The 24,405-nt window shown below is 44.3% G+C and overlaps 1 protein-coding gene across 3 annotated transcripts in view; it reads left to right on the top strand.

The window, feature by feature from the left end:
- SMC1B (structural maintenance of chromosomes 1B) overlaps positions 1–24,405 on the top strand; it is a 2,760,606-nt gene that overhangs the window by 1,689,240 nt on the left and 1,046,961 nt on the right. For all 3 annotated transcript variants that reach the window (XM_078673832.1, XM_078673834.1, XM_078673833.1), the window contains one exon: positions 10,558–10,674. In XM_078673832.1, the coding sequence (XP_078529958.1) occupies positions 10,558–10,674 (117 nt within the window). The remainder of the gene's footprint in view (positions 1–10,557; positions 10,675–24,405) is intronic.

Genomic DNA, 24,405 nt, shown 5'->3' on the forward strand with positions numbered 1-24,405 from the left:
TAGGTATATAGGAGCTGGAGGGATATTCACTCTGGGTTATATATGTGGACATTACTATTAGTAATGGTGCTATAGGGATGGGGAGAACCACCCGCCTCCCTAAATCTCTGTGGTAGAACCAACAGAACAAAGCAAAATTATACCCTAGCACACGTAATTTTCAAAACAGAATCTTTTCAGAAGTTTGAAAAATACACAACAAAGTGGATGAACTATATCAATCCTTTCTTCTTTTTAATCAATCTTCCTGAAGTTTGGACGTTCTCGTTTTCCAAGCCAACACGTGTTTTGTCGCCTCTTGTAAGTTAGTACATGTGACTTGTTCACGGGTAGGTTAAAACATATATATGTACAGTGTAAGGTCTCCATGTGGTCAGAATAATCTTAAATGCACAATTTGTAAGTAGGACTAACAAATGTGCCCCCCAGGGAAGTCTTCCAGTGTTACTCCTTCTGTCCAACCTAAAAAGACAAAACCAATGTATTCACGCATGCAGTGAAACAGTGAGTGTTGAAAAATAAAACATTTTTTTCATCTGTCAGCATGCAGATTCTTCATAAGAATACGCATATGTAACATCGCATAATACATGTTATTTCCAAAGAAAGGTGCTTGTGAGTTTCTGGTTGATTATTTGTAAGGAAATAACCATATATGTATGCCTACCTACCATAACACCAGAGATACCAATAAGTCACCCAGTAACAAAACATTCTGCAGAGAGTGAGACAGATCCTTAAACTCCCTATTCTTCCTCGCCATATATAGTGATCAGGCATAAAAAGTTACATGGGACAAAGTTCATACACTGGCCTGTACGTATTCCCAGTATTAAATTCTGTGAATACAAAATATAATTGTATCTCTATAAGTTCCTCTTAGTATCACTATAAAATTCTTATAAATGACAGTTACAAATTCGATTATTCATAATACCTTTCATATGGCGATAATTCCAGGCCACAGGGTCCCGTGGCGTGAGGTGATCTTCCAAAGTATCCAAAGTGGTATTGGCAAAATATTGTTTGGCCACTAGCCGGTATCCAGAATCTAAATGCAACAAATCAAATGCCCAGTCTCAGTCAAGCTAATAATCCAAATGTTAATTATTTAATTTGTTTAAGAATGTTTTGTAGTGATAGAAACGATACTCATTATCATTTAGTTAACACGGTAAACCTGGCAAGTAAAGCCCAGTCTCTGTGACATTAGACCCACACACCGCCATTACATCTGCTTCTGATGTCTTATACATTACGGGGCAGTATGCTCAAAATGTAGCGTTAAGCCTTACTAAAAGGTAAAAACTCACTCCTCCTTACCTTTTTCTTGTAAAGACTGGCGCCTATCTCGCGTCCTCTGTCCCCACGCCGTAAACTCGAATGCGAGTCCCGGCATTACTCTCCAGTGTTAGGAAGATATTGTTTCCTGATCATGTGATCGCCTAAAGACGCGTGATCACGTGTGTCTTATTGTTGGCGCCATCTCTGAAATGTCAAATTGGTCATGAATCTTTTTAAGGAGCAAGCATTTTCATGTATAGGCGCTCCATGGTTTTGGCATTGTGCTTTCATCTCTAGATATTTGTGGTGGCGAAATAAACTATGCAATTAAAATTGTAAATTTCGAATTTTTGCAAGTAAAATAAATTCTTACTGCTCTGTAATGTTATCAGTAAGAAATTAATGAATACCGCCTATATTATCACCTATATATTTTTTCTGCTCTTGTGTCAATGCAGATACTACCAAAAAGTTTCTCTCACGATTCAGGGCTACAATGGTCCTGTAATTGGATATCTTTGCATTGCAAAAATCTGAAGTGTGTAACTTAACCCTAAGTTAACCAAAACCACCATTCTGTTACCTCAGAGAAGTACTACTTTGTCTGTTCAGCATTCTATCAAGCAATCTATCAGTCAACATTATGTGTATGTTTTGTCCTCTACATATATAAGTTGTCAGTGACTATGTAGTGTGAGTGACATTTCAACTACATGAGCATGTTTACAATCCATGCCCAATAGCACATTAGCATATTTTAATTACTGATAACATCAGATTACACGCAATTTCATTTTGTACAGCTATAGCATTAGAGTATTGGGTACACTTTCAGGGGTTGGTATGCTCATCTGCCTAAGAAATAATGCTTCTCATGGTCAACGTTCATCCCTATTTCAGTCGCCCGTAGTTTCAGTATCCAAGATGCTTCATTCCTACGTATTTGTAGTTCCCTGTTGCCCCCCCTCGGGTGTCTAGACGTGTGCTCTATCCCAAACAATGAAAAGTCTTTGTGTTGCCCTTGTGCTTGGCAATCTGCAGTGTGTGTAGAGATTGGATATCTGCGGTCACCATGTTTAACCGCCCTCATATGTTCCCAAATTCTCTTGCGTAGTGGTCTTATAGTACTTCCCACGTGTATTTTGGGGCATCTGCATACTATTATATAAACTTCAAAGTTTGTGCTGCAGTTTATATTTGTTTTGATAATGTATTGTTTCCCATCCGGGCCCTTAAACTCTAGTTTTTTGTTCTGGGCCCATTTGCACACTGTGCAGCGACCACACCCAAAAAATCCAATTGAGCGATTCGTCAGCCAATTGGTGTTGGTTATTAGTGTAGGGTAACTTGGACTTAGGATGTTCCTGAGGCACATTCCTCTCCTATATGTTATCTCTGGTTTGTTGCCAATAGCATCAGTCAGTGTACTGTCCTCTTTCAGAATGTGCCGATGACTGTTCATGCTGTTGCTAAGGACACTTGAGAGGTCGTTGTAATTTGTGATCATTCTAATTTTTGTGTCTGTTTTCTTCTTTCTAGTGTTCTCTCTCAAGGTATCTTTACTATCAGTCTTTTCTATTCTTCTCAGTGCTTTGTCCAGAGTACTTTTGTACTAACTTACAAGAGGCGACGAAACACGTGTTGGCTTGGAAAACGAGAACGTCCAAACTTCAGGAAGATTGATTAAAAAGAAGAAAGAATTGATATAATTCATCCACTTTGTTGTGTATTTTTACAAACTTCTGAAAAGATTGTGTTTTGAAAATTACGTGTGCTAGGGTATAATTTGTACATCACAGTAACCATCACCCAGTGTTACAAAGAATAAAGTCCCCGAATAAACTCTAAAATTCATAACCTTGAGCATGTCCAAACACCGGGAAATTGTGAAAGCCCACAACCAAGATTTTGTTAATGTTTGATTACTGAGATTTATGAAGTTAGTTTTTGTTAGTTGTTGTTACGAAGTTATAAACATAAAGTCACCTGAAATGCAGTTGCCAAAGTATACAACTTGTAAATTGGTGTGTAATCGTAATACAACGTGCAACTCTCTCTCTGTAAAGTTAAAAATTGGACATCAAATGTAACCACTCCTATGAAATGAGCTCTAATCAAAACAAAAGATCACCCCATCACGACCATCATCTTAATATGAATGTATGACGTTACAATGCATACATTTACAATGTATGCCTTTACAACGCAGTTTTTACATCGCAACATCCTTTACAACGTACTCCATTACATCGCATGACACTACGTCGCATTCCTAGAAACTACCTTTACAACGCATTCCATTACATCCCATTATACCTTTACAACGCATACCATTACATTGCATTTAAGGTAAGTGTCGGATAATGTAGGGGTAAAAATTACTATTCTAACTCCAGCAGGTGCAACAGTAGGGTAAGTGTTGGATATTGTAGGGGTAAAAATTACTATTCTAACTCCAGGGGGTGCAACTGGAGTGTAAGTTTTGGATAGTGTAGGGGTACTTATGCGTTGTAATGGTATGTGTTGTAATACCTGCGTTGCTGTGACATGCGTTTTAAAGGATGTTGCGATGTAATGACTGCGTTGTTAGTGTAGTGCGATGTAATGGTTGCCTTGTAAAGGATGTTTCCCTCTTAATATATTATGCTCTAAAGATGTTTATACCAAACAATATATGTATATCTATTTAATCTACAATTAAATAGATATACATATATTGTTTGGTATAAACATCTAAGATGTTTATACCAAACAATATATGCATAAATATATTTATATTATGTTTATGTTGAATAAATACACCTCATTGAATGTTTTGGACGTACGGACAAGGGAACTTTGCTGTACCGATTGAAGAAAACTTGATTCGAAGAGAAGAAGAATAAACGTATGGACATGGAAATTTATTTTTGTGGTTTTGCACATTTGTGTGCTCGGGGAGGGTTTTTCGTTTAATTTGTTATCCGCACATGCGGATAGAGGTAGGGTTGTGAGGTAACCAACTCTTCTTCCCATTAGAGCACCGGTATAGATAAATATTGATTTGACACTGTGACCCAGATATACAGTAGAGCGCCCTCTTGCCTACCTGGTTACCTAGCAGTCAGTTTGTACCCTGGATAACCATGGTACCATATTCTAGGAACTTGCAAGTAAGTGAGGCACTGCCAATTGGGTATTGGCCAAATAAATACACATTTTTTTTTGTGCAGAGTTTTATATAGCGCAAACTTGACCTGAATCGGGTATCAGAGCGCTTTACATAGCACCAGTTACATTACATGAAGACACACATTCATTTTTGTTAGGCACGGGGAGATTAAGTGATTTGCCCAGAATCACAGGAGGTTTAGCGTCATTACCGAGACTCCAACCCAGTTCCCCAGGTCCGAGGCACATCATTTTAAGGGTTAGAGCACCTGCATTGAGTCTTATTTAGCAAGGGCTCAGGGCATTTCAGAGCCATTACTATAGTGCCTAATACTCAATATGGAGGGAAAATGTGGGGGGCAAACCTGCATAAAGCTTGTTTGCTTACAGAAACTCTAGCCCATTCTATTGTTAGATGCTAATTTGAATGATGCCATTTGAGAAAGACCTGCTTTTGCATACCGCAAGGCAAGATAAATTCGTTATACAAAAATGAGTTGTCACTGCTCAAACAAGAGCAAGACAACTGTAGAACAGAATACCAGAGAAGCTTGGTAATCATGCAAACATTGACAGGATAAAAAATGAATGTTAAACATGTCCAGCGAAGTCAATATAACCAACAATGACCTGTGAATGTGAATTTGTAGTTGTGTACACTGCAGAAAAATACATAGGAAGCACTATCACATATTTACTATCGCCAAAGTAAAGATGAGAATTCTCCAGCATCTTTGATCAATTACCAGTAAGACTTCTCGTACCCAATAGTTAATAATTGTGTAGAATATCACAAACCACATACAAGGAATTTGTCACACAATTTAATCTAGTAACCTGCGCAAAAGCTGAAGGCAGAAAAAAAGGCGAAAAGAACTTGAATACCATCTCAGTCCAAAGACCGGCCCAGAGTTCTCGATGGACCGCAGTTTGATGCAAAACTACATGTGCATCTATAATTAGACCAGGTATCAAGGATTTCATTGCCAAGTAAAACCATTTTTATAAATTATTAGTTCTTAGTAGGAAATTAAAACTCGACCATTAGAGTTACCTATTTATAAGCAAAGCCTGCACAAAGGGACACCAAATAACCATAAAATGGTTGACAGCCATACGTTTATTCAGAATTATAAAACCAAATTAACCCTCCTTCAAGTTGATAATTTCTTGTGTTGCGTCTGGCTTTTGTCAATCATGAAATGGGAACAAAACATACTATTTAACTATTGATAAACATAATAAACAAAAATTGAGCAAATTAAATATTATGTTATATAGATTTGCATAGCACAGATTTCCACACTGATGCTATCCAGGCGGTGGGGCAGGAGCGAAGGTCCAGCGGTGCTCCTAGTTGAACAGCCAGGTCTTCGGCTTTTTATGGAAGTTGAGTAGAGGATTCACGGTCCTGATGTGTAGAGTGAGTTCATTCCACCTTTTGTTGGCAATGAAGGAGAAAGCTAGTCCCCCTGTCTTGCTTCTGGGGATGCGAGGGATTCTTGTGAGGGAGATAGAGGTGGGGCGCTGCTGTTTGGAGGGTTGGTAGAGTTAGAGTCAGTCTTTGGGGTAGGCTGGTCCTGTGTTGTGGAGGGCTTTGTAGCAGTGGATGAGAAGTCTGAATTTTCAGCACTTCTGGGTGGGTAGCCAGTGCAGGTCCATGAGGTTGGGGGTGATGTGCGTGCTTCTGGGGATACCTAGGATGAGTCTGGCGGCAGTGTTCTGGGTGGGTTGGAGTAATTGAATGAGTTATTAGGAGGTGCCGAAATAGATTGCGTTTCCGTAGTCGAGTCTGCTGGCGATGAGGGCCTGGGTGACCGTGCATCTTGTGTGCCGGGCATGATATAATTGAAAATAAATATTACATAAAATAACGATCATGTAAAATAACCACTGGAGTGATTAAATATTTAAGAGTTAATTATAATGGTAAGAATGTTTGAAGCACAATGAGCTTACTGCCACATTGTAGAAATCAATAGGAAGTGACAAAAGAAGATATGGCTTGCATTGATGTTTTGAGTAAATGATTACTGAGATATGAAGTGGGACAATTAATTAAAGGGAATACAACTGAGAAATTCTACAACCTATTTAATGTAGGCACCAAAGGTATTAGTAACCACACAACATGATGGAACAGCTTAACCTTGAGTTGTTACCACATTAATACTGACACGTGGGTGCACATGAGACATTCTTCCGTTTGTTTTGAGCTAACCCAAGTCTAGATGAAGGCTCAGTAGGGTAAAAACAAGGCTGCTGTTCTTTTAAACTCACACGGCTTTACCATTTTAACCATCATTCTTGTTTTTGAGGAATATAACCTATATTTTCTGTAGAGTTCCCTCTCATCCCTGCCTGTGGTAGTTTACTGAACATATTTATGTAGTAATACAGTAGGTTCATCCTCCAAGGCTACCCCTGTTTACGCATGTGTCAGAATTACGAGTTTGAAGGCATTTAACGCATCCAATAGTTATCTGGTGCATTAAATTGCTCAACCTTCGTGAAATTTTTGTGGGTCAAGCCTGTGAAATTTACCGTATCGTGCTGATTTTGGTTAATCCTGGGCAGAGTTTGTGGAGTTCCACTACGCAAAACTCCGCGAAGTGCAAAAAAAACCTCCGCCGTGCTACACGTAGCTCCGCAAGCGGCAGAGTGCGTTAGATAAATGCCGGTTGCGGTGATTTTCAGTTCCAGATGCTTCTCCGCACTGTGTAATCATCACGAACAGCACCATGCACAGCGCAAGCAGGCCCTGTTTCCTTTCAGCTTCTCAAGTCGATTTTTATCCGAGCTGCAGCTTTTTCAACGCGAACGGACTTTTTCTGAACGTGAGCGGTTGTGAGCATACGAGACCACTAGCAATGAGAAGTCTTACCTCCCGCTTTGAGAAATCTCGCCGGGAAGATCGCGAACAAGGAAAGATCTCGCCGGGAGATAAATAGCATATGAGTAAAACACTAGGAAGTGCCTATTTTCTGGCATTGACTGTCCATGGAGTGAGTAAAATGATCCTTAGTGTGCAGCAGCACACAGGAGGGCCCCAGGACACCCCAAAGCACAGCGAAATTTTCTTTCAATGGTAGAGTTTGGCAGCACTCATTTTGAGGGACTATATTTTTTTCAACGTGACAAACAGAATATATTGTTCATCACAAGCCAGAAACCTGCCAAAACCTTCTATCATGGAGTCTAGCAGGATTAGGAAGTACAGATTTAGAGATTCTGGACAAGGGGTTCTGGCTAAGGAGGTTGGAAGACACCACAACGGTCTTATGGGCAATCTAATGCTAAAGACCCGCACCGAAAACAAGAGCACAACTTTGGAAGAAATTAATACAAAATCCATGTTGTATCAGTATATCCATTTGATGTACTTGATCTCAAAAAGAGGTTGCAAACCATGAAAGGGCAGTTGCTAACCACAAGCATGAAAGCTTGGCATCTGGATTGGAACTGTGCCCCAGCTCAACCTCAGACTGTGGGAAGAACAAATTATGACCTTTCTTACCATGTCTGGAGGGGATGGCATCAGTAGAGGTTAGGAGGTCGGAGGAATATCCCATAAGAGAAAGAGAGAAGTGATGGTGGTGTAGCTGTGTATAGGCATGTGCATTGTGAAAGTGAGTTCGCATCCGAGGATTGACGTCAACCCTAGTGAATGTGTGAATAGTTACCAACCTCTAATACTATGTTCACATTACAGTGTAAAAAAGGAGAGAGTAACGTTCCAATACCCACAACCCTTTTTCCAATTGCAGGGCTTATATCACAATTCATAACAATGATTGAGGGCCTAATGACATGCAGTGTTACAGATGACGCTGTTTCTATATGTTGACATTCACTGTCACCTGTTGGTTGTGATGAGTGAGTTTAATATAAAAAAAATACATACTCCACTGTGCCAGAAGGCCTACCCTGTCCTCCTTGCCCATCCACCACATTAGTCCGAGGGACATAATAGCCATTACCATGTGTCAGCATGATGCATGTGTTCACTGTTAAAAAAATGCTTGACGATATTTAACTGGATGTCATTCCCTGTTATATTCCGTTGTCTTTGTTGTTGCTGTTGAGGTTCATCTTCTTCTGTGCTATGTCCCCCATTGGTAATGTGCTGAGGCATTGGTATGTGTCCCCTAATTGCAAAATCTTGAAGCATGACACATACCACTACAATGTGGTGAACCTTACAATGTGTGTACCATGAACCTCTAGAACAAGGTGAGACTTTTTTATGCAATCAACATATAGTGCTTCTCCTCTGCTTCTGCTTATGTAGGTCTGACCCTGTGTACAGGTGCGTAATTGTAAACTTTCCCTTCATTCCCTGCACCTCAGGAACTTTTAGCACCTGCTTTTGACCTACGGTGTTTTTAGGAAGTAGTTTCCTTTGGCTTTCAGTCTTGTCTCATCTCATACTCGTAATTTCTGCTTTGCCACATGCATAATATTTTGTATGTGGTACAGAACACATTTGATGAATGGTGCATGCTGTAAATAATGCATGTTGACCATGAGCAGGTTGTATTTAGCGCATGCAATAATTATGCCTTTCAGTTTTTAACTTTTGATCGGAAGGATTGGTAAATTCATTCAATCAATCAGTCAGAGATTTGTGAAGCACGCTTCTCACCCATGAGGGTCTCGCTGGTGGTGGGAGGTCATGCAGCTCCGAGTCAGCCAAAGAGCCAGGTCTTGAGGCTTTTCTGGAAGGTGTGCAGAGTAGTGGAATGTCTGATGTCGAGCTGGAGTTCGTTCCAGGTCATAGCCGCAATGTAGGAGTAGGCTCTTCCACCCGTTCTGGCTCTACAGATGCGCAGAGTTTCGGCCAGGGTAGCGGACCCGGAGGTTTCTCTTGGGTGCGTGGAAGGAGGCTCTTTCATTGAGGTATTGGGGTCCGGTGTCGTGGAGGGATTTGTAGGCATGAGTGAGTAGCTTGAAGGTGACTCTCTCCTCGATGGGGAGCCAGTGGACGTCTTGTAGCTGCTGGGTGATGTGTTTGTGTTGTGGGATGCAGAGGACGAGCCTAGCAGCGGTGTTCTGGATGGTCTGGCGTTACCGGAGCAGGGATTTGTTTATACCGGCATAGAGGGCGCCTCCGTAGTCCAGTCGGCTGGTTATGAGTGAGTGGGTGACGGTCTTTCTGGATTCGGGGGGTATTCACTAGAAAGTCATGCGGAGGAGGCGGCATTGATCTGCCAGGTCATGGTGAGGGAGGAGTCAAGTATGATGCTGAGGTTCCGGGCGCTGTCCTTGGGGGTCAGGGGGCTGCGGAGGGCCACCAGGTGTTGTCCCATGCTGATGGGGTGGGTCCCCCTTTTCATTCACTATGGGTATGTAATTATCTCTATGCCTAACTCATAATCAAGGCCAAACGCATGTATTTACATTTGGGCAAGGGCTGGTAGGACGGTATATGGATAACTCGAGCTTTGCTCTCATTGACAATTGTTCCTTGAGGAAATACATCCCAGTTATTCACAGCTACTCATCTGTAATTCCATGTATCCTGTTTAGAAGGCAACCGTTGATTATTTACAATGTATTTTGTTGGCACAAGACTACAGGTGCAGTACTTTTTCACGTTTGTTTGCTGAAATAGTGTGTGTTGAATGATTTATTCCTCTCTTTTTTGGGGGAAAGGTCCCAAACACGAAACATCATCTTCTGTACCTTCCTTCACTTGTTGCTTCCCTCTGGCTAGACTCGGGCTTGAGGAGGATGCATAAAGGTGATTCATCTGGTACCCACTGCAGCGTGTCAGTCTGTGCATGTGTCGTAAGCAGCAGCCTCGTGAGGCCTATCTTTGGTTTCCCGACATTGTATCGATTGGCAGAGACAGGAGAAATACATTGGCCAAGTTGAGTATTAAGATTTAAACTGGAGTAACAAATATCATTACATTTATTCAGGTTTTGGGGAAGAGGCACATAACGTTTCACACAGGCATTACTCCCCCACTTTTTTATTTAACTTATATTTTTCTTCATAACAATGATTTTTTTTTCATAGGTTCTTTGCTGAATAAATAAAATAATTCTGTACTGCTTTAGAACTGTAACCTGCAATCCATAATAATTTTAATATATTTTCCCAACCCTATTAATATAGGAAAGATCTAAACTAGAAAGTGAATTGGCAAATTATGAATCTCAGGTTGAAATGCTTAGAGGAGGAGTGGCTGAACGAGCAGTGCGGATAGAAGAACTGCAAAAGAAAATGAATAAGGTGATTTACTATTTTTTTTGTTTGCAAACTGGTGTACATGAGACTTTAGCAAATAAAGATTATAATAGTTTGGCGCCAAAATATTAACTTGCATAAAACATTCTTTCTGTTGTCTTTCCTACTTTGTTACTTAATTTACAAGGTTTGCTCACCACCAGGAGTAACCTTTTTCTGAAAAATAGAATGCACCAAGTTACTATATGCTCAGTACCTACATTTATGCTGCTCTTTGAAAATGACACATTACTTGTAATGAATTTCTCCATTTCTTCCACAGTCTTCACTTTCATAATCACTGAATTTGAATTGTATTACATTTGCATAGTTACTTAAAATCATTGCAATGCGAATTTCAGATAATACAATAAAATCATGATAAGATAATAATTACAGATGTGCAAAACGTATGTATCCTTAAAAGCTTAAAACAGTTGAATTAGTATCGAAAATAAAAATTGGTTTGTTCTTCATTCACATAGCTCTCAATGTAAATTATGTGTTCTGCCCGGCTTCATTACGCTGTCTCGGCAGTGTTATTATCCAAAAGGGGACGTTATTGAGAGTCCAGTCCAAGTGCTTATGTGGAGGTTTCCCAAGTCGACCCAAGGCATGCCAAAACTGCTTGTCTCCTTGAGCGAATTCATTTGGTCTAGAGGGACTCTTAGCAGCTGTCTTCTTTCCTGTATTAGCTCCTTACAGGAGCATAATAAATGGGTAATGTCGCCCTGGCCATTTTTGCACAGACTACAAGATGGTCGAGATGGCTCCCTCTTCCATGGTGGAAGGTTCTGAGTGCACGGGATCAAGCCAAGGCAAAGTTTTAAGAATTTTAATTTCTGTGATTTCGGGTAGCCCAGATTGAAATATTTTTGAGGGGCCAAGACTTTGTAATTGTTCACAGTCATCCAGGCATGCGATCTTGCTGAAAAAGCTGCTTTGTCCTCCACCAACGCCAATTTTTTCAAGGATTTCCACACTCATTTCTTGAAAGCTGACTGGTGGATCTGCGGGTTCCAAAGGGCCAAGAGTCCAGTGCATGCTAGAGCCTCTTGAATATAGCTTCTTGCAGGAGAATCCTCCCTCTGCTGAAGATCTTGCCATAGAGCTGATTTGGAGTTTTGGGGGCTGATAGTCTGGTTCCAGCAGTTGATATATGTGCCGTATCTGGCCCATGATTGCTTCAGTAGGCCGACTTCCAGCATAATTTGCGCTGGGGAAGTGTAGTTTGGAAGGTTAAACATGGTTCTGTAAGCTTTTACTAAGGTTATGTCCAGAAGTTTTGCATCTCTCCCTCTTAAGTCTTCACTACCATAAGTAATTGTGGGTAGAATTTTGGCCTGTGCTACTTTTAGTAGGGGACTTAATGTTGGGTCCAGTAGTTTAGATGTTATGCAAGATGTTGCAAGCCTACTCTTGTGTGGCTGAGCAAGATTACGTTGTCTGCGTAAGGAGATTGGACAGAGTTGTATCCACCATCCTGGGTGCATGAGAGTTGCTGGTGTTGAGTAGTTGTGGAAGGTCTGCCATGAATACGTTGAATAACATGGGTGCCAGCACGCAGGCTTGTTTGTGGCCCTTCTTTGTATTTACTTTCCTTGTCAAATGCGTCCCTGTGCCAAATTTGACCTGTACCCAGGTATCGGTATGGAGGAGCATGATCATTTAAAGAGAGCATTTGGGATCCCCCAGCTTGCCAGCTTCGCTCATAGTCTTGATCTGTCCACATTGTCGAAGGCGGCACTAAAATCGATAAAACAAAGGTGCCGCTGCATTTTCTTCGAAATAGTGGCGTCTATGAGCAGGGATAATGTCAAAATGTTTGTTGTAGTGCCAGTTTTCTTACGAAAGCCTGTCTGATTTAGTGGAATTTTATCATTCGTGTCCGCCCAGGCTGTAAGCTCTTCCAGCAACGTGCTCATAAAATATTTAGCCTCCTTATCGATTAGTGCCACCAGCCGATAATTGCTGGGCGAAGCCTTATCGCCAGTTTTGTGGATAGGAACGATCGTGAAGCCTTTCCATGAATTAGGGATGACTTCCCGTTGTCTCACTTCCAGGAATATTGGATGAAGTATTCTTGCCCACTCTATCGCCCTCTGTTTAAACAGAGCGGCGGGATTCCATTCGGGCCTTGTGCCCCTTCCTTTCTTCCCTTTGTGATATGCTGCTTAATTAACAGATGCGCAGCTTCGTCTGATGTTTCCTCCAGAAGTTGATTTGCGTTTGAGGATATATACGAGACTCTGTTGTTTATTAGGTTAGTCGCATCGCAGTCATTTGGAGCTGCCCTGCTCTGGTGAAGGGAGACAGCTGTAAAGTAGTTGAAGTGGGTGTGCAGATAATTGGGTGAATGTCAAGACCTGTATTCTAACCGCTGAACAATTTTGAGAGACATTTTATCTATATATTGCTTTATGAATTATATTGGTTATTTCACTGTTTGTGATACGTGCAGTATTAGTTTTCCTGGCAACCTAGGTACTCTTACGTCTGTAAATGCCGCAGCTTATGATAATATCCAGAAGCAAACCACGCGCACAGTACAGTAATCCCTTCACTGCCCAGGCATATGCACGTCACTGTGGCAGACACATTTTCTATAGTACGCACTGATCTTATACAAATATAACAGGGCTACTTCCCATAACATTTATGCCTCGTACATCTCATGCGAACATTTGAATATAGGTAACTGGGTACACCTTTTATGATGAGTGTGTGTGCTTGTATAAGTATATATTTGTATACACATACATTTCACTTTTTCTCCAAGGCCACACCACTTACCTCGTAGTGGGTGCCACTACTCACGAGGACGGTCTTGTGTAATATTCGCAAATCCAAAGCAGACGTAGTGCACTCAAAAGCTGTATATTCATTTATTCTTACCTTGCAAATAAACAATGACAAACGTGTTTCACCCTCTTTGGCTTTCTCAATGTCAATTGGCCTGTTTGGTCAGTTACATTATATCGTGCAAAAACAAAGTTCATTTGGCAGCCGTCTTATCATAGAAACTAAAGACAGACTACTAATCAAGCTATACGCCAAACCATGATTAACGTGTCGGCCATTTTATCATAGCTCTGCTTGACATTTATCCTCATAGAGTAAACATTGATGATTATATCACGTATTACATAGTTGTAAGTCAATGCGGTGCATAACTAGTATAAAATGGCTCTCAATTTTATTGCTGCTATTAACCCCTTTGGCGCTGATGACATAGCCAGCTCGTCATCAACGTTACCTGCGGTGCGCGGATGACGAGCTGGCTTTGTCATAAACAAGCCATTTTTGAAATTCCAGCGCACAGCGGGAATTCGCGGTAGCGCGGAAGCGGTTAATCATCAATGTTTACTCTATGAGGATAAATGTCAAGCAGAGATATGATAAAATGGCTGACACGTTAATCATGGTTTGACGTATAGCTTGATATGTAGTCTGTCATTAGTTTCTTTGATAAGACGGATGACACATGAACTTTGTTTTTGCACATAATATAATGTAACAGACCAAATGGGCTAATTGACATTGAGGAGGCACAAGAGACTGAAACACGTTAGTCGTTGTTTATTTGCAAGCTAAGAACAAATGAATATACAGCTTTTGAGTGCATGACGTCTCCTTTGGGTTTGCGACTATGGTGAGCAGGTTCGGGGTGCCAGGTGAAGCTGACTCCATGAGAGGCAGGGTACAAGCACCAGTCCCGTGCAAACATGATGTTCCCTGTGTCAACTGGTAAAGCGGGGCTTTGCTGCTGCAGTTTTCAGCATCAACCCACTGTGGCAACACTTCTTTTTTATTTTTCACTGCTTAAATCCGACTGGGACTCACTGGAGTAGTACCTACCTGCACTACGAGATCCAAGAAGCCATGGGAGTGGCCACGCCCACATGGGCAGGGTTTTGCTAATTAAGTGCATCGTAGAAGCTCCCCGTCCATGGCGTCTGGCCATCTTTTTATGAGTGAATGCTGAACTCTGTCCGTGACCAGCTTGCAAGTCTGCCACAAATGAAAGTGGAACAAAATGAGCTGCCTGTGGCCCCTTTTCATTCGGGCTATCTTTTTTGTGTATATGTATATATATATCTCCAACCAAACAGGATACCCAAACGAAGCATCGCCACAGGAAGTTTGGTAAGCTCTTGTAATCTTATTGTCACCCTGCAAGCAGGCGCTCTGTCAGGAACAAACATCGAAAATGTCAAAACGCCAGACGCATTTCAGGAGTTCAATTTCCCTTCTTCAGTGGCGTGAGTTTCAGAGGGAATGACGGCACTCTTGCTGCACACACTGTAATTGTGGACACCTGCCTCAGTGGGTGTGGCCATGAACTCGCACGGCCTTCTGGATGCCGTAGTGTGCAACTCAATATTCCCAAGTGGGTGCACCGTCATGCCGGAATAGTGACAGTGATTGTGTTCCCAAGTGGGTCGATGCCGAATCCTGGTGCAGGGGTGTGGAATTTTCAAAATAATCTACTTGTCCAAGGGACAAAATGCCACTGTGATCTACATGTCCTGTAAAATCAACTTGTCCCACCCACTCCCGTCCGTCCATACATCAAACATAAGGGCTGACAGAGAAACGTAATATATTTTTGTTTTATTAAAATTAGTAAACCACTAAATGCTTTGCAATAATAATGCTAAGAAAAACTTGACAAGCAATATTATCCCATTTATCCAAACATATAGAAATTGTATAGAAATACAAGTTACAACATAAAATGAACACCTTTTGGCTTGCCTACAGACAGACAGAAGCATCATGCCCTGCCAATGGACGATGAATGGACGATGGACGATGTACCGCACCAATGACAGTGCCATTAGTGAACCAAGAGGCACGGCAGATGTGAACACTGTATGTGACAAGAATATAGAGCAACATTGCGGTCTATATTAATTCAAAAACGGGTTTTTGTACAGCTTGTATTCTGAATGCATGCATTTGAAAGTGCTTCTCTTGATTATGAAGAAAAATTTAGTTTTGGTGAAATAAAATATTTGCCTAAGATCACACAATTTAAGCATGGAAGCACATTTTTAACTAGCCAGGTTCTCTTTCACAAACTATGAGTATTTAAATGGAGGCCCCCCCGGTTTCACAAGCACAGTCAGAGTGATCTAGTTGTGTTCATTGGCAGAGCTCTGCACATTTGTATAAACTAGCACATACCAACTGAACAAACCACCAGATTGTTGCACTGCTGCCAAGTGAATCAGCATTTTCTCTTCTTCTTTAATGGCACCCTTCATATCTTCCTCACCACCATTTCACTAATCAAGTCATTTTAAGACTTGACTAGTTTACTGGACGGGGATACGTTATTCTGATTAATAAAGCAGTTTTAATGATTATTTTTAATCAGACACAGGTCAAAGATGTCTGAACAATGAGAATGCCTTAAGGCAGCAAGTCAGGTCTTGGCTAGAGTGAGAAGTTGCAAACAGGTAACAGTGAGTTCCTGCTCCACTATGTAGTTCTGCTCTACCCTTAGAAGCTAACTTGGGCCTGCTAACATTTCAGTTATTTGGAGCACACAAACACTTCACTACACTTCAAAAACTGTAGAATTCATTGCTCTTTATTTTGAGGCTGGCATGCTGAGTGGGGCGCAGTAGCAGCCCTCGCTCCCTCTTCCAGCTGACAGAGCGGGGGAGGGTGGGGTTTCACCACACCACTGAGTTACAGATAAGAAGGTGAGGACAAAACTGCTTCAACCTTTTGAAATGCAAAGAGTCATTGCGCTGCCTGTTCTCGCCCGGGAAAAGTTTCCCCTTTTCTGCTGCTGTGTGCAGATATTGTGGAAATACCCGTGGGCGGTGAGGCTTGCAGAAATGTCCCTCATGCGAACCCTGTGTGGTTGTCTCACATTGGGGCACAATAAAGGAGGGAAAGAATGTCTTGCTTCTCGGGGTATCCATGCTCCGAGCAGATGGACTGTGCCCACAGCCACTTCCACTGTAGGTAGTGCGCACGCATTTTAAAGTGGCGTTTGGTGCTTAAATACAAAATGCAGGACAATCTTTTTCTTCACCCTATGGAACAATGTGAATTTTTATATGGCCTGAATAAGACCTTGAGTGCTAATAAAAGAATGGCATTGCGGTTTTATATAGCGCTTACTCGACCTGAAGGTATTGGAGCGCTTTACATGAGCGCCAGTTACATTTACACATGGACTGTCACATTAATTTATTTCTAAAGTAGCACTATTAAATTGGCGCAGCTGCACAGGGATTGAAATGTGTTATGCAAAGGGAACATTTAGGTTGTCGATTCCCAAAATGCGCCTTCTAATCCAAGCTCACGTCCCCACTTTACCAACCTGGTGTAATCTGGACAACCGCTTTACCTAATAATTATCCAGTGAGTGTGTCCTTTTACTCTTAGCAATTAAGCAAGCCTGGCAGCTCAAGAAGGAAACTGCAGCGCCGCGGCAGCTTAAAAGAAATGCGTACAACAGGCTTAATTATACCCACTAAAATACTCGGCACTGGCCAATTGAGCAGTTTCTCACACAAATGGGAAATATATCGCCCATTTGTGAGGGGTATTGCCCAATATGGCAATTCTGTGTCACACATCTGGTGTGAAAGGGAGTTCTAATCAGGCTCCATCAGCAGCGATTGGTGGCATGTGTTGGTATTTCGGGTATGGAATTAACTGAATTCTGGGGCTCCCGGAGCTAGGGCACTTAAGCCGAACACCATGGGCAACAGAGACTATCGTTGTCAACAGCACGAATTGGGGGAGGGGCAGGGGCACAGTGAAGTTGAAATGCAAGGCCGAAAGTGCTATACATTAATATTCAAAACCCTACAAACAAAGGCAGAGCAGTACTGGGAGGATTTGGTAAAGGTCACAAGCCATAGTAAACAGGCAGAGACTGGGCCCCAATAATAGGGACTCAGTGGGTTCTTGGTCAGGCTAGGCTTGTCTTTGAAGTGCAATATCCACCCTACTACCTCGCCCCCCTCCCTTCCCTTACATTAACCAAACGCATCAGGTTCATTTAGCTCCAGGCTAGACACACTCCTCCCCGCCCCTGCTTGCTTTGGGGTGTTGCTTTATTCCAGTGACTTGCTCTTTAGAATATAGGTGACGGCCCCACCTCACCCCCTGGCGTGCACACAACCATGGAGGCGTTAGCTGGCTGCAGTCACCATGTAGTTTTTGGACAGGCTCGTGCGCCCCATCATCATTTTCTTACAAGTCGGTAACAGGAAGGTAGGTGGAAGAGGGGGCTGGGGAAACAGGGAGGTAGGGCTGCCACCTCAAAGCACACAGATGGAACCGTCCTACGCGGACGGAGACAGGGGCAGCAGCGTGAACAGCTGATAAGGCCAATCAGACTCCCCACCTTACCGTGTTTGATGCAAATGCAGCGGTATCTGGATCCTTTGGCGGGCTCTCTGGAAGTGGAAAACAGTTATGTTTATAGTGGTCTGCTAGCGCCTCGGCCACAGCCCCTCCAAAACCCTGCAGTCGGCTCTCGCTCACTCAACCCCGAAGCAACGAGGATAGGAAGCCGGCGCCAGCAGTGATCTCCGGGGGCCCATGGGGCAGGGTCCTGCGGCATAACGACGCCTCCTGTAAACAAGTGGGGGCAGAATGTTATCTGATTTGCGGATCCCTTGGATTGTTAGGGCGCTTGATAGTTTCACAGTGTGTGGAGTAAGTTGAAGTTAGCGTGGCTGTGGTAAAGGGACAGTGACTTCTCTTGGACAGTGGGATATGGCCTCCGGTTATATGTTGTTACCACGAATTCCGTTGCAACGCATGCCTTTTCCACGCATGCGTTACCACGGAATTCGTTTTCCACGGAATTCGTTTTCCCCTCATCTTCTTTGCCACGTTGTTCTTACGTCATAAAAAGGAAGCGGAAGTTTAATCCGCTTCCTCTCTTATGACACTGTTTTTTTCGGCACGGCGGGATCGTTTTTTTATGGGGGGGGAGACCCCCCCCAACCCCCCTCTTTAATCCTACGGTTTTTTTTTTCGTGGTAAATACGATCGTTGAAGGCATACGCGTTGGAAAGACGTTTACGTGGTAAGTGCCTCGTTGTAAACGTTACGCGTAGTACTGCCTTCGTTGTTAATGATGTTTCCCGTGTCCTCCCAGCTAATTAGTCCTGCAGTTTGTTTCCAATACTCCGTTGTCTCCTGCCCGATCGATCAGCAGTCTCTCCCAGGCCCACAGGTCCGTGGTCAGGCCGAGTTACCTCTTTTTTCGGATCCCCCGGTACTGCGGCGCCGCTTTACTGGGCCCTCTACTTCAGCGCCCCCACGTTTTATATTGTCCAACACTCCAATAGCAGAGCTGAGAGCCCGCGCTTTCTAGAATCACAAGGTTATACATGGTTTCTCACAGCAGGCGCACCAGTTTATTCAAAAGGGTTATATTTTGCTCAGATCGCTCTGTAATTAGAACACTCTACAAGTGCTATGGCTGGCATTAGGTCCGTGCTTATTTTACCTTAATATATTGCCTCGCGGCCGCGGCGAGCTCCTGCTTGCTGAGACTGAGTGACGTGTTTACTCCCTCAGCCAATCCCTGTCTAGAGCCCAGTTATGGGCTGCTAGCCAATCAGAAGCCTCCAAAGGCTCCCGGCACGATTCTCTGATTGGCTGTGAGCCCCAGAGTACCCACAGCCTGTTTTATTGACGTGATTTGATGTCCACTTGTCCGTAGGACAAAATAGACATTAAATCTTCTTGCCCACTGATAAAAACAACTTGGTTCGGGCGTCGGGCGATATGATTCCCCCACCCCTGCTGGTGAGAGCCTGCCCCGCTTTCCAGATGTCCATACAAGCATCAGGCTGGCGTCACCCTCCAATTTCGCCAACCTTCCTTCCTCCCGTGATGCCAGCACCGTCGTGATGCAAGCAAGGACCCGCACAGCAGTGGGCGTGTCTTCACGGCCGGAATAGCCGGAATAAATCCAACCAAACAGGATACCCAAACGAAGCATCGCCACAGGAAGTTTGGTAAGCTCTTATAATTTTATTGTCACCCTGCAAGCAGGCGCTCTGTCAGGAAAAACATCGAAAATTTCAAAACGCCAGACGCGTTTCAGGAGTTCAATATCCCTTCTTCATTGGCGTGAGTTTCAGAGGGAATGACGACACTCTTGCTGCACACACTGTAATTGTAGACACCTGCCTCAGTGGGTGTGGCCATGAACTCGCACGGCCTTCTGGATGCCGTAGTGTGCAACTCAATATTCCCAAGTGGGTGCGCCATCATGCCGTGAATAGTAACAGTGATTGTGTTCCCCAGATGGTCGATGCAGAATCCTGTTGAGAGCCTGCCCCGCTTTCCAGGTGTCCAAACGAGCATCAGGCTGGCGTCACCCTGCAATTTCGCCAGCCTTCCTTCCTCCCATGGTGCCAGCACCGTCGTGGTGCAAGCAAGGACCCGCACAGCGGTGGGCGTGTCTTCACGCCTGGGATAGCCGTAATAAATCCAACCAAACAGGATACCCAAACGAAGCATCGCCACAGGAAGTTTGGTAAGCTCTTGTAATTTTATTGTCACCCTGCAAGCAGGCGCTCTGCTCTGTCAGAAACAAACATCGAAAATGTCAAAAAGCCAGACGCGTTTCAGGAGTTCAATTTCCCTTCAGTGGCGTGAGTTTCAGAGGGAATGACGGCACTCTTGCTGCACACACTGTAATTGTAGACACCTGCCTCAGTGGGTGTGGCCATGAACTCGCACGGCCTTCTGGATACCGTAGTGTGCAACTCAATGTTACCAAGTGGTTGTGCCGTCATGCCATGAATAGTAACAGTGATTGTGTTCCCCAGTGGGTCGATGCCGAATCCTGGTGAGATCCTGCCTCGCTTTCCAGGTGTCCAAACCAGCATCAGGCTGGCGTCACCCTGCAATTTCGCCAGCCTTCCTTCCTCCCATGATGCCAGCACCGTCGTGGTGTAAGCAAGGACCCGCACAGCGGTGGGCGTATCTTCATGGCCAGGATAGCCGTAATAAATCCAACCAAACAGGATACCTAAACGAAGCATAGCCACAGGAAGTTTGGTAAGCTCTTGTAATTTTATTGTCACCCTGCAAGCAGGCGCTCTGTCAGGAACAAACATTTAAAATGTCAAAAGGCCAGGCGCGTTTCAGGAGTTCAATTTCCCTTCTTCAGTGGCGTGAGTTTCAGAGGGAATATATATAATTGCCCCAGTATTGGAACTTTCATAGATTCCCATGCTTTTGTATCATTCCCCGTCGTCAGAATGGGAGTCTCGGTAATAACAAAATACCATAGTAGTAGGTACAAAAGAGAGAAAAGGCCTAGGCCTCATTCCCTTTTGTAGCATATCAGCGTCTTTTTGTAAAAGAGACGAAACATTAGGCATCAGCCAATCAGAAGAGCCTCACCCCTGGAACCTTCCTGAAGGAATCTCAGAGATTCTACCGCACGTTTTGCTAGGGAGTCTCCATTGAGCTCTGCTCTATTTTCAACTCTTTCAAGTAGATTTCTACAGTTTTTTCTTCAGGATTTCTTCAGTTCTACTTCAGAAGTCTTTCCTTTTCATCAGGATGTCTGAAGTTGAGAAAAAGAAGGCTCTTTTCAAGCCCTGTTCCACCTGTGGGAAGAAGAGGCTGTTTGTGGAGGACAAACACAAGGATTGCATTTACTGCCTTTATCCAGATCACAAGGCAGAAGACTGCAAGATTTGCCGCACTCTCTCCACCAAGACCTTGAGAGATCGTGCTGGAAGACTGCTTACATGGCTACAGAGGCAGAAGGAGAGGAAGCATGGAGTTTCCAGTGATGAGGAGGAATCGTCTTCTTTTACTGCCTCAAAAAGGTCAGTGAAAAGGGGTAGAGGTTCCCCATCTTCCTCTGTTGAGCGCCCCTCAAAGGCTTCAAAAAAGACCTCCAGAGAGTCTGATAGCCGGGGTTCAGGAAGCTCTCCCCACCGCAGTGGGAAGGATAAGGCAGAACTGGTTTCGCCTCCTAAGGGTGAGAAGACAGACCCAGCCTTCAAGAAACCCTCCTCACATTCTTCAGAGAGGAGTTCTAAGTCCTCTACGACGAAGACATCGTCGACGGTGGCTCCGAGAATCCGGGAGAATCGTCGACGAAAGTTTCGTCGTCGTCGTCGATGAAGGTAGCGCCGACGGCAGCGTCGACGAGAGGTACGACGACGACATCGTCGACGAAGACGTCGTCGGCGGCTTCATTAACGTCGTCAACGAAGAAACCATCATCGTCGACGGCAGTGACGACGACGGCGTCGACGACGGTGGTGTCGTCGACGAGTGCATCGACGACGACAACAATTTCTACAACGTCGGCGGGCTCGTCGACGGCGGTGTCGACGACGACATCTGTGATTCCAATATCGTCGACGAGAATATCTCCGGCGTCGACGAAACCATCAACGATACTGGCTACGGAGAGACGAGTGACGATTTCTTTAACGAGGATCACTCCGGAAATGACATCCCCGGGAAAGGTGGCCACTTTACCGCCAACTTTGTTGTTGGATCAAGAAGAATCTGAGGAGGACGGACAGGATGCTTATGACTATGCCAGTAGCCCGTCTCAGCTCCTAATCAAGAGTCAAGAGACTGATTCGGATGGGGCATATGACCAGGGAGAAGGAGAATATCACCAAGTGGCCCATTCTAGGAGCTGTGTGCCACAGGACATGGTTTCGGTACCTACAACATTCCTGCATGACCTCCACAAGATGCTGCAGGACTATAAGTCGAAAGTGGAACGACCAACACCACGTAGGTCTGCTCCTTCGACACCAGTCAGAAACCCTTCATCTGTAGTCCCTTTGGTGCTTCCGGCACGGACGCCGCCTCAACTTCAGCGGCCGACACCTCAGGCTCCGTCAGAGCCAGCCGATGACCCGGAAGGGGATGATGTTGATGAATCATCTGATGGTAACCAAGACTCGGATCATGACAGGGATGAATATGATGACTACATCATCCCAGACCAAGCTTCACCTCATCAGGACTTGGTAGATTCACCTCCTGCTGACATCGGCAGTTTTCACCAGCTGATGGAACGGGCAGCTGGAAGATTTAAGCTGGCAATGCCCGCGGAAACCACGGAATGTTTCTTATATGACTTCAAAGAAACACACCGCAAAACAACAAGATCGATTCCAATTGTGGATCATTTGTGGGATGAAGGTTTGAAGGCGATGAAAAACCCAGCGACGGTGGTCCCTGTGCTACCGCGTCTGGATAAAAAGTATAAAGCACCAGATAATGGACCGGCAGCGCTGACGGGCCATCCAAAACCTGACTCTGTCATCTCACAGGCAGCACAGAGGAAATCGCGGAACCCTTCTGCTCCATTAACGGCCCCTCCTGATAAGGATGGGCGACGACTGGATAACACGGGCAAACGGTTTTCATCGATGGCTAGTCTACTAATACGTGCCTCCAATGGTTTGGCGATTTTAGGACGATATGATCGCCAATTATGGTGCGATGTGGCCCCATATCTGGAACTCCTTCCACCGGAATCACAGGTGGAAGCGAAGAAGGCTTTACAGGAGGGTGAGGCGGTCTCCATGGAAATTATAGACTGTGCCATGGACATCGCGACAACGTCCTTTCGGACGTTAGCAGGAGCGGCAGTGTTAAGACGCCAAGGGTGGCTGAAGGCGACTTGGTTTAGACCGGAAATTCAGAACAAGGTCCTTGATCTGCCCTTCGATGGCGAAGCCCTATTTGGGAAATTAATAGACGATACTCTGCAAGAGATCAAAAAAGACACGGAAACAGCCAGGTCTCTAGGTACCCTTCAGTATCGCAAATCTCCTTTCAGAGGTTTGAGAGGCAGAGGAGGTGGTTATAGAGGTTCATACCAACAACAACAACAACGCTATTCTTCGAACAGCTCTGGATACCAGCAGAATCGTCAGTCATTCCAGCAAAGGCAAGGCCAATCTTCGGGTTATTCGAGGCCTTACAATAAGGGCAAGCAGGCTGCCCGTGGACGGGACACGTCCAAGCGCCAATAGCGGCCTCCTGGCTCTGCCTACTGTTCCCTCCTCCAAGAAATCTCCAGTTGGAGGCAGGGTGTCAAAATTCCTTCAAAATTGGTCCAAAATAACATCGGACCGTTGGGTGATCAACATCATAAGGCGAGGACATACTTTGGAATTTATGGAAGTCCCTCCACCCAGGCCCCCGGCAGCCGTTCCATCAAAACATCTGCGTCTCCTAAGGCTCGAGGTACAACACATGCTCCGCAAAGGGGCGATAGAGCCAGTCCCCTCCAATCAACAGGGCCAAGGTTTCTAGTCCAGGTTCTTCCTGGTGAGAAAGACGCTGGAGAAATGGCGCCCCATCTTAGACCTCAGGGAGCTAAATACCTATCTCGTCTCCCTATCCTTCCGGATGGTATCCCTACAGGATATATTGAAGATGATCAGCCCGGGGGATTTCATGGCCACGCTCGATCTAGAGGACGCGTACTTCCATGTCCCGATTCACCCAGCACACTGAAGGTTCCTACGCTTCACAGTAGCCAAGAGCCATTTTCAGTTCAGGGTTCTGCCGTTCGGACTTCGCTCTGCCCCAAGGATTTTCACGAAGGTGCTGGCACCGGTGGCGGCATTTCTGCGAAGGAGCCACTTCCTGGTCTTCCCTTATCTGGACGATTGGTTACTGAAGGCCCCGTCCAGAAGGTTAGCGCTGGACGCTGTGCAGGCTTGCACCAATCTGTTCCAG

This window comes from Lissotriton helveticus, chromosome 1_1 (assembly GCF_964261635.1).
Source record: "Lissotriton helveticus chromosome 1_1, aLisHel1.1, whole genome shotgun sequence".
Classification (NCBI taxonomy): domain Eukaryota; kingdom Metazoa; phylum Chordata; class Amphibia; order Caudata; family Salamandridae; genus Lissotriton; species Lissotriton helveticus.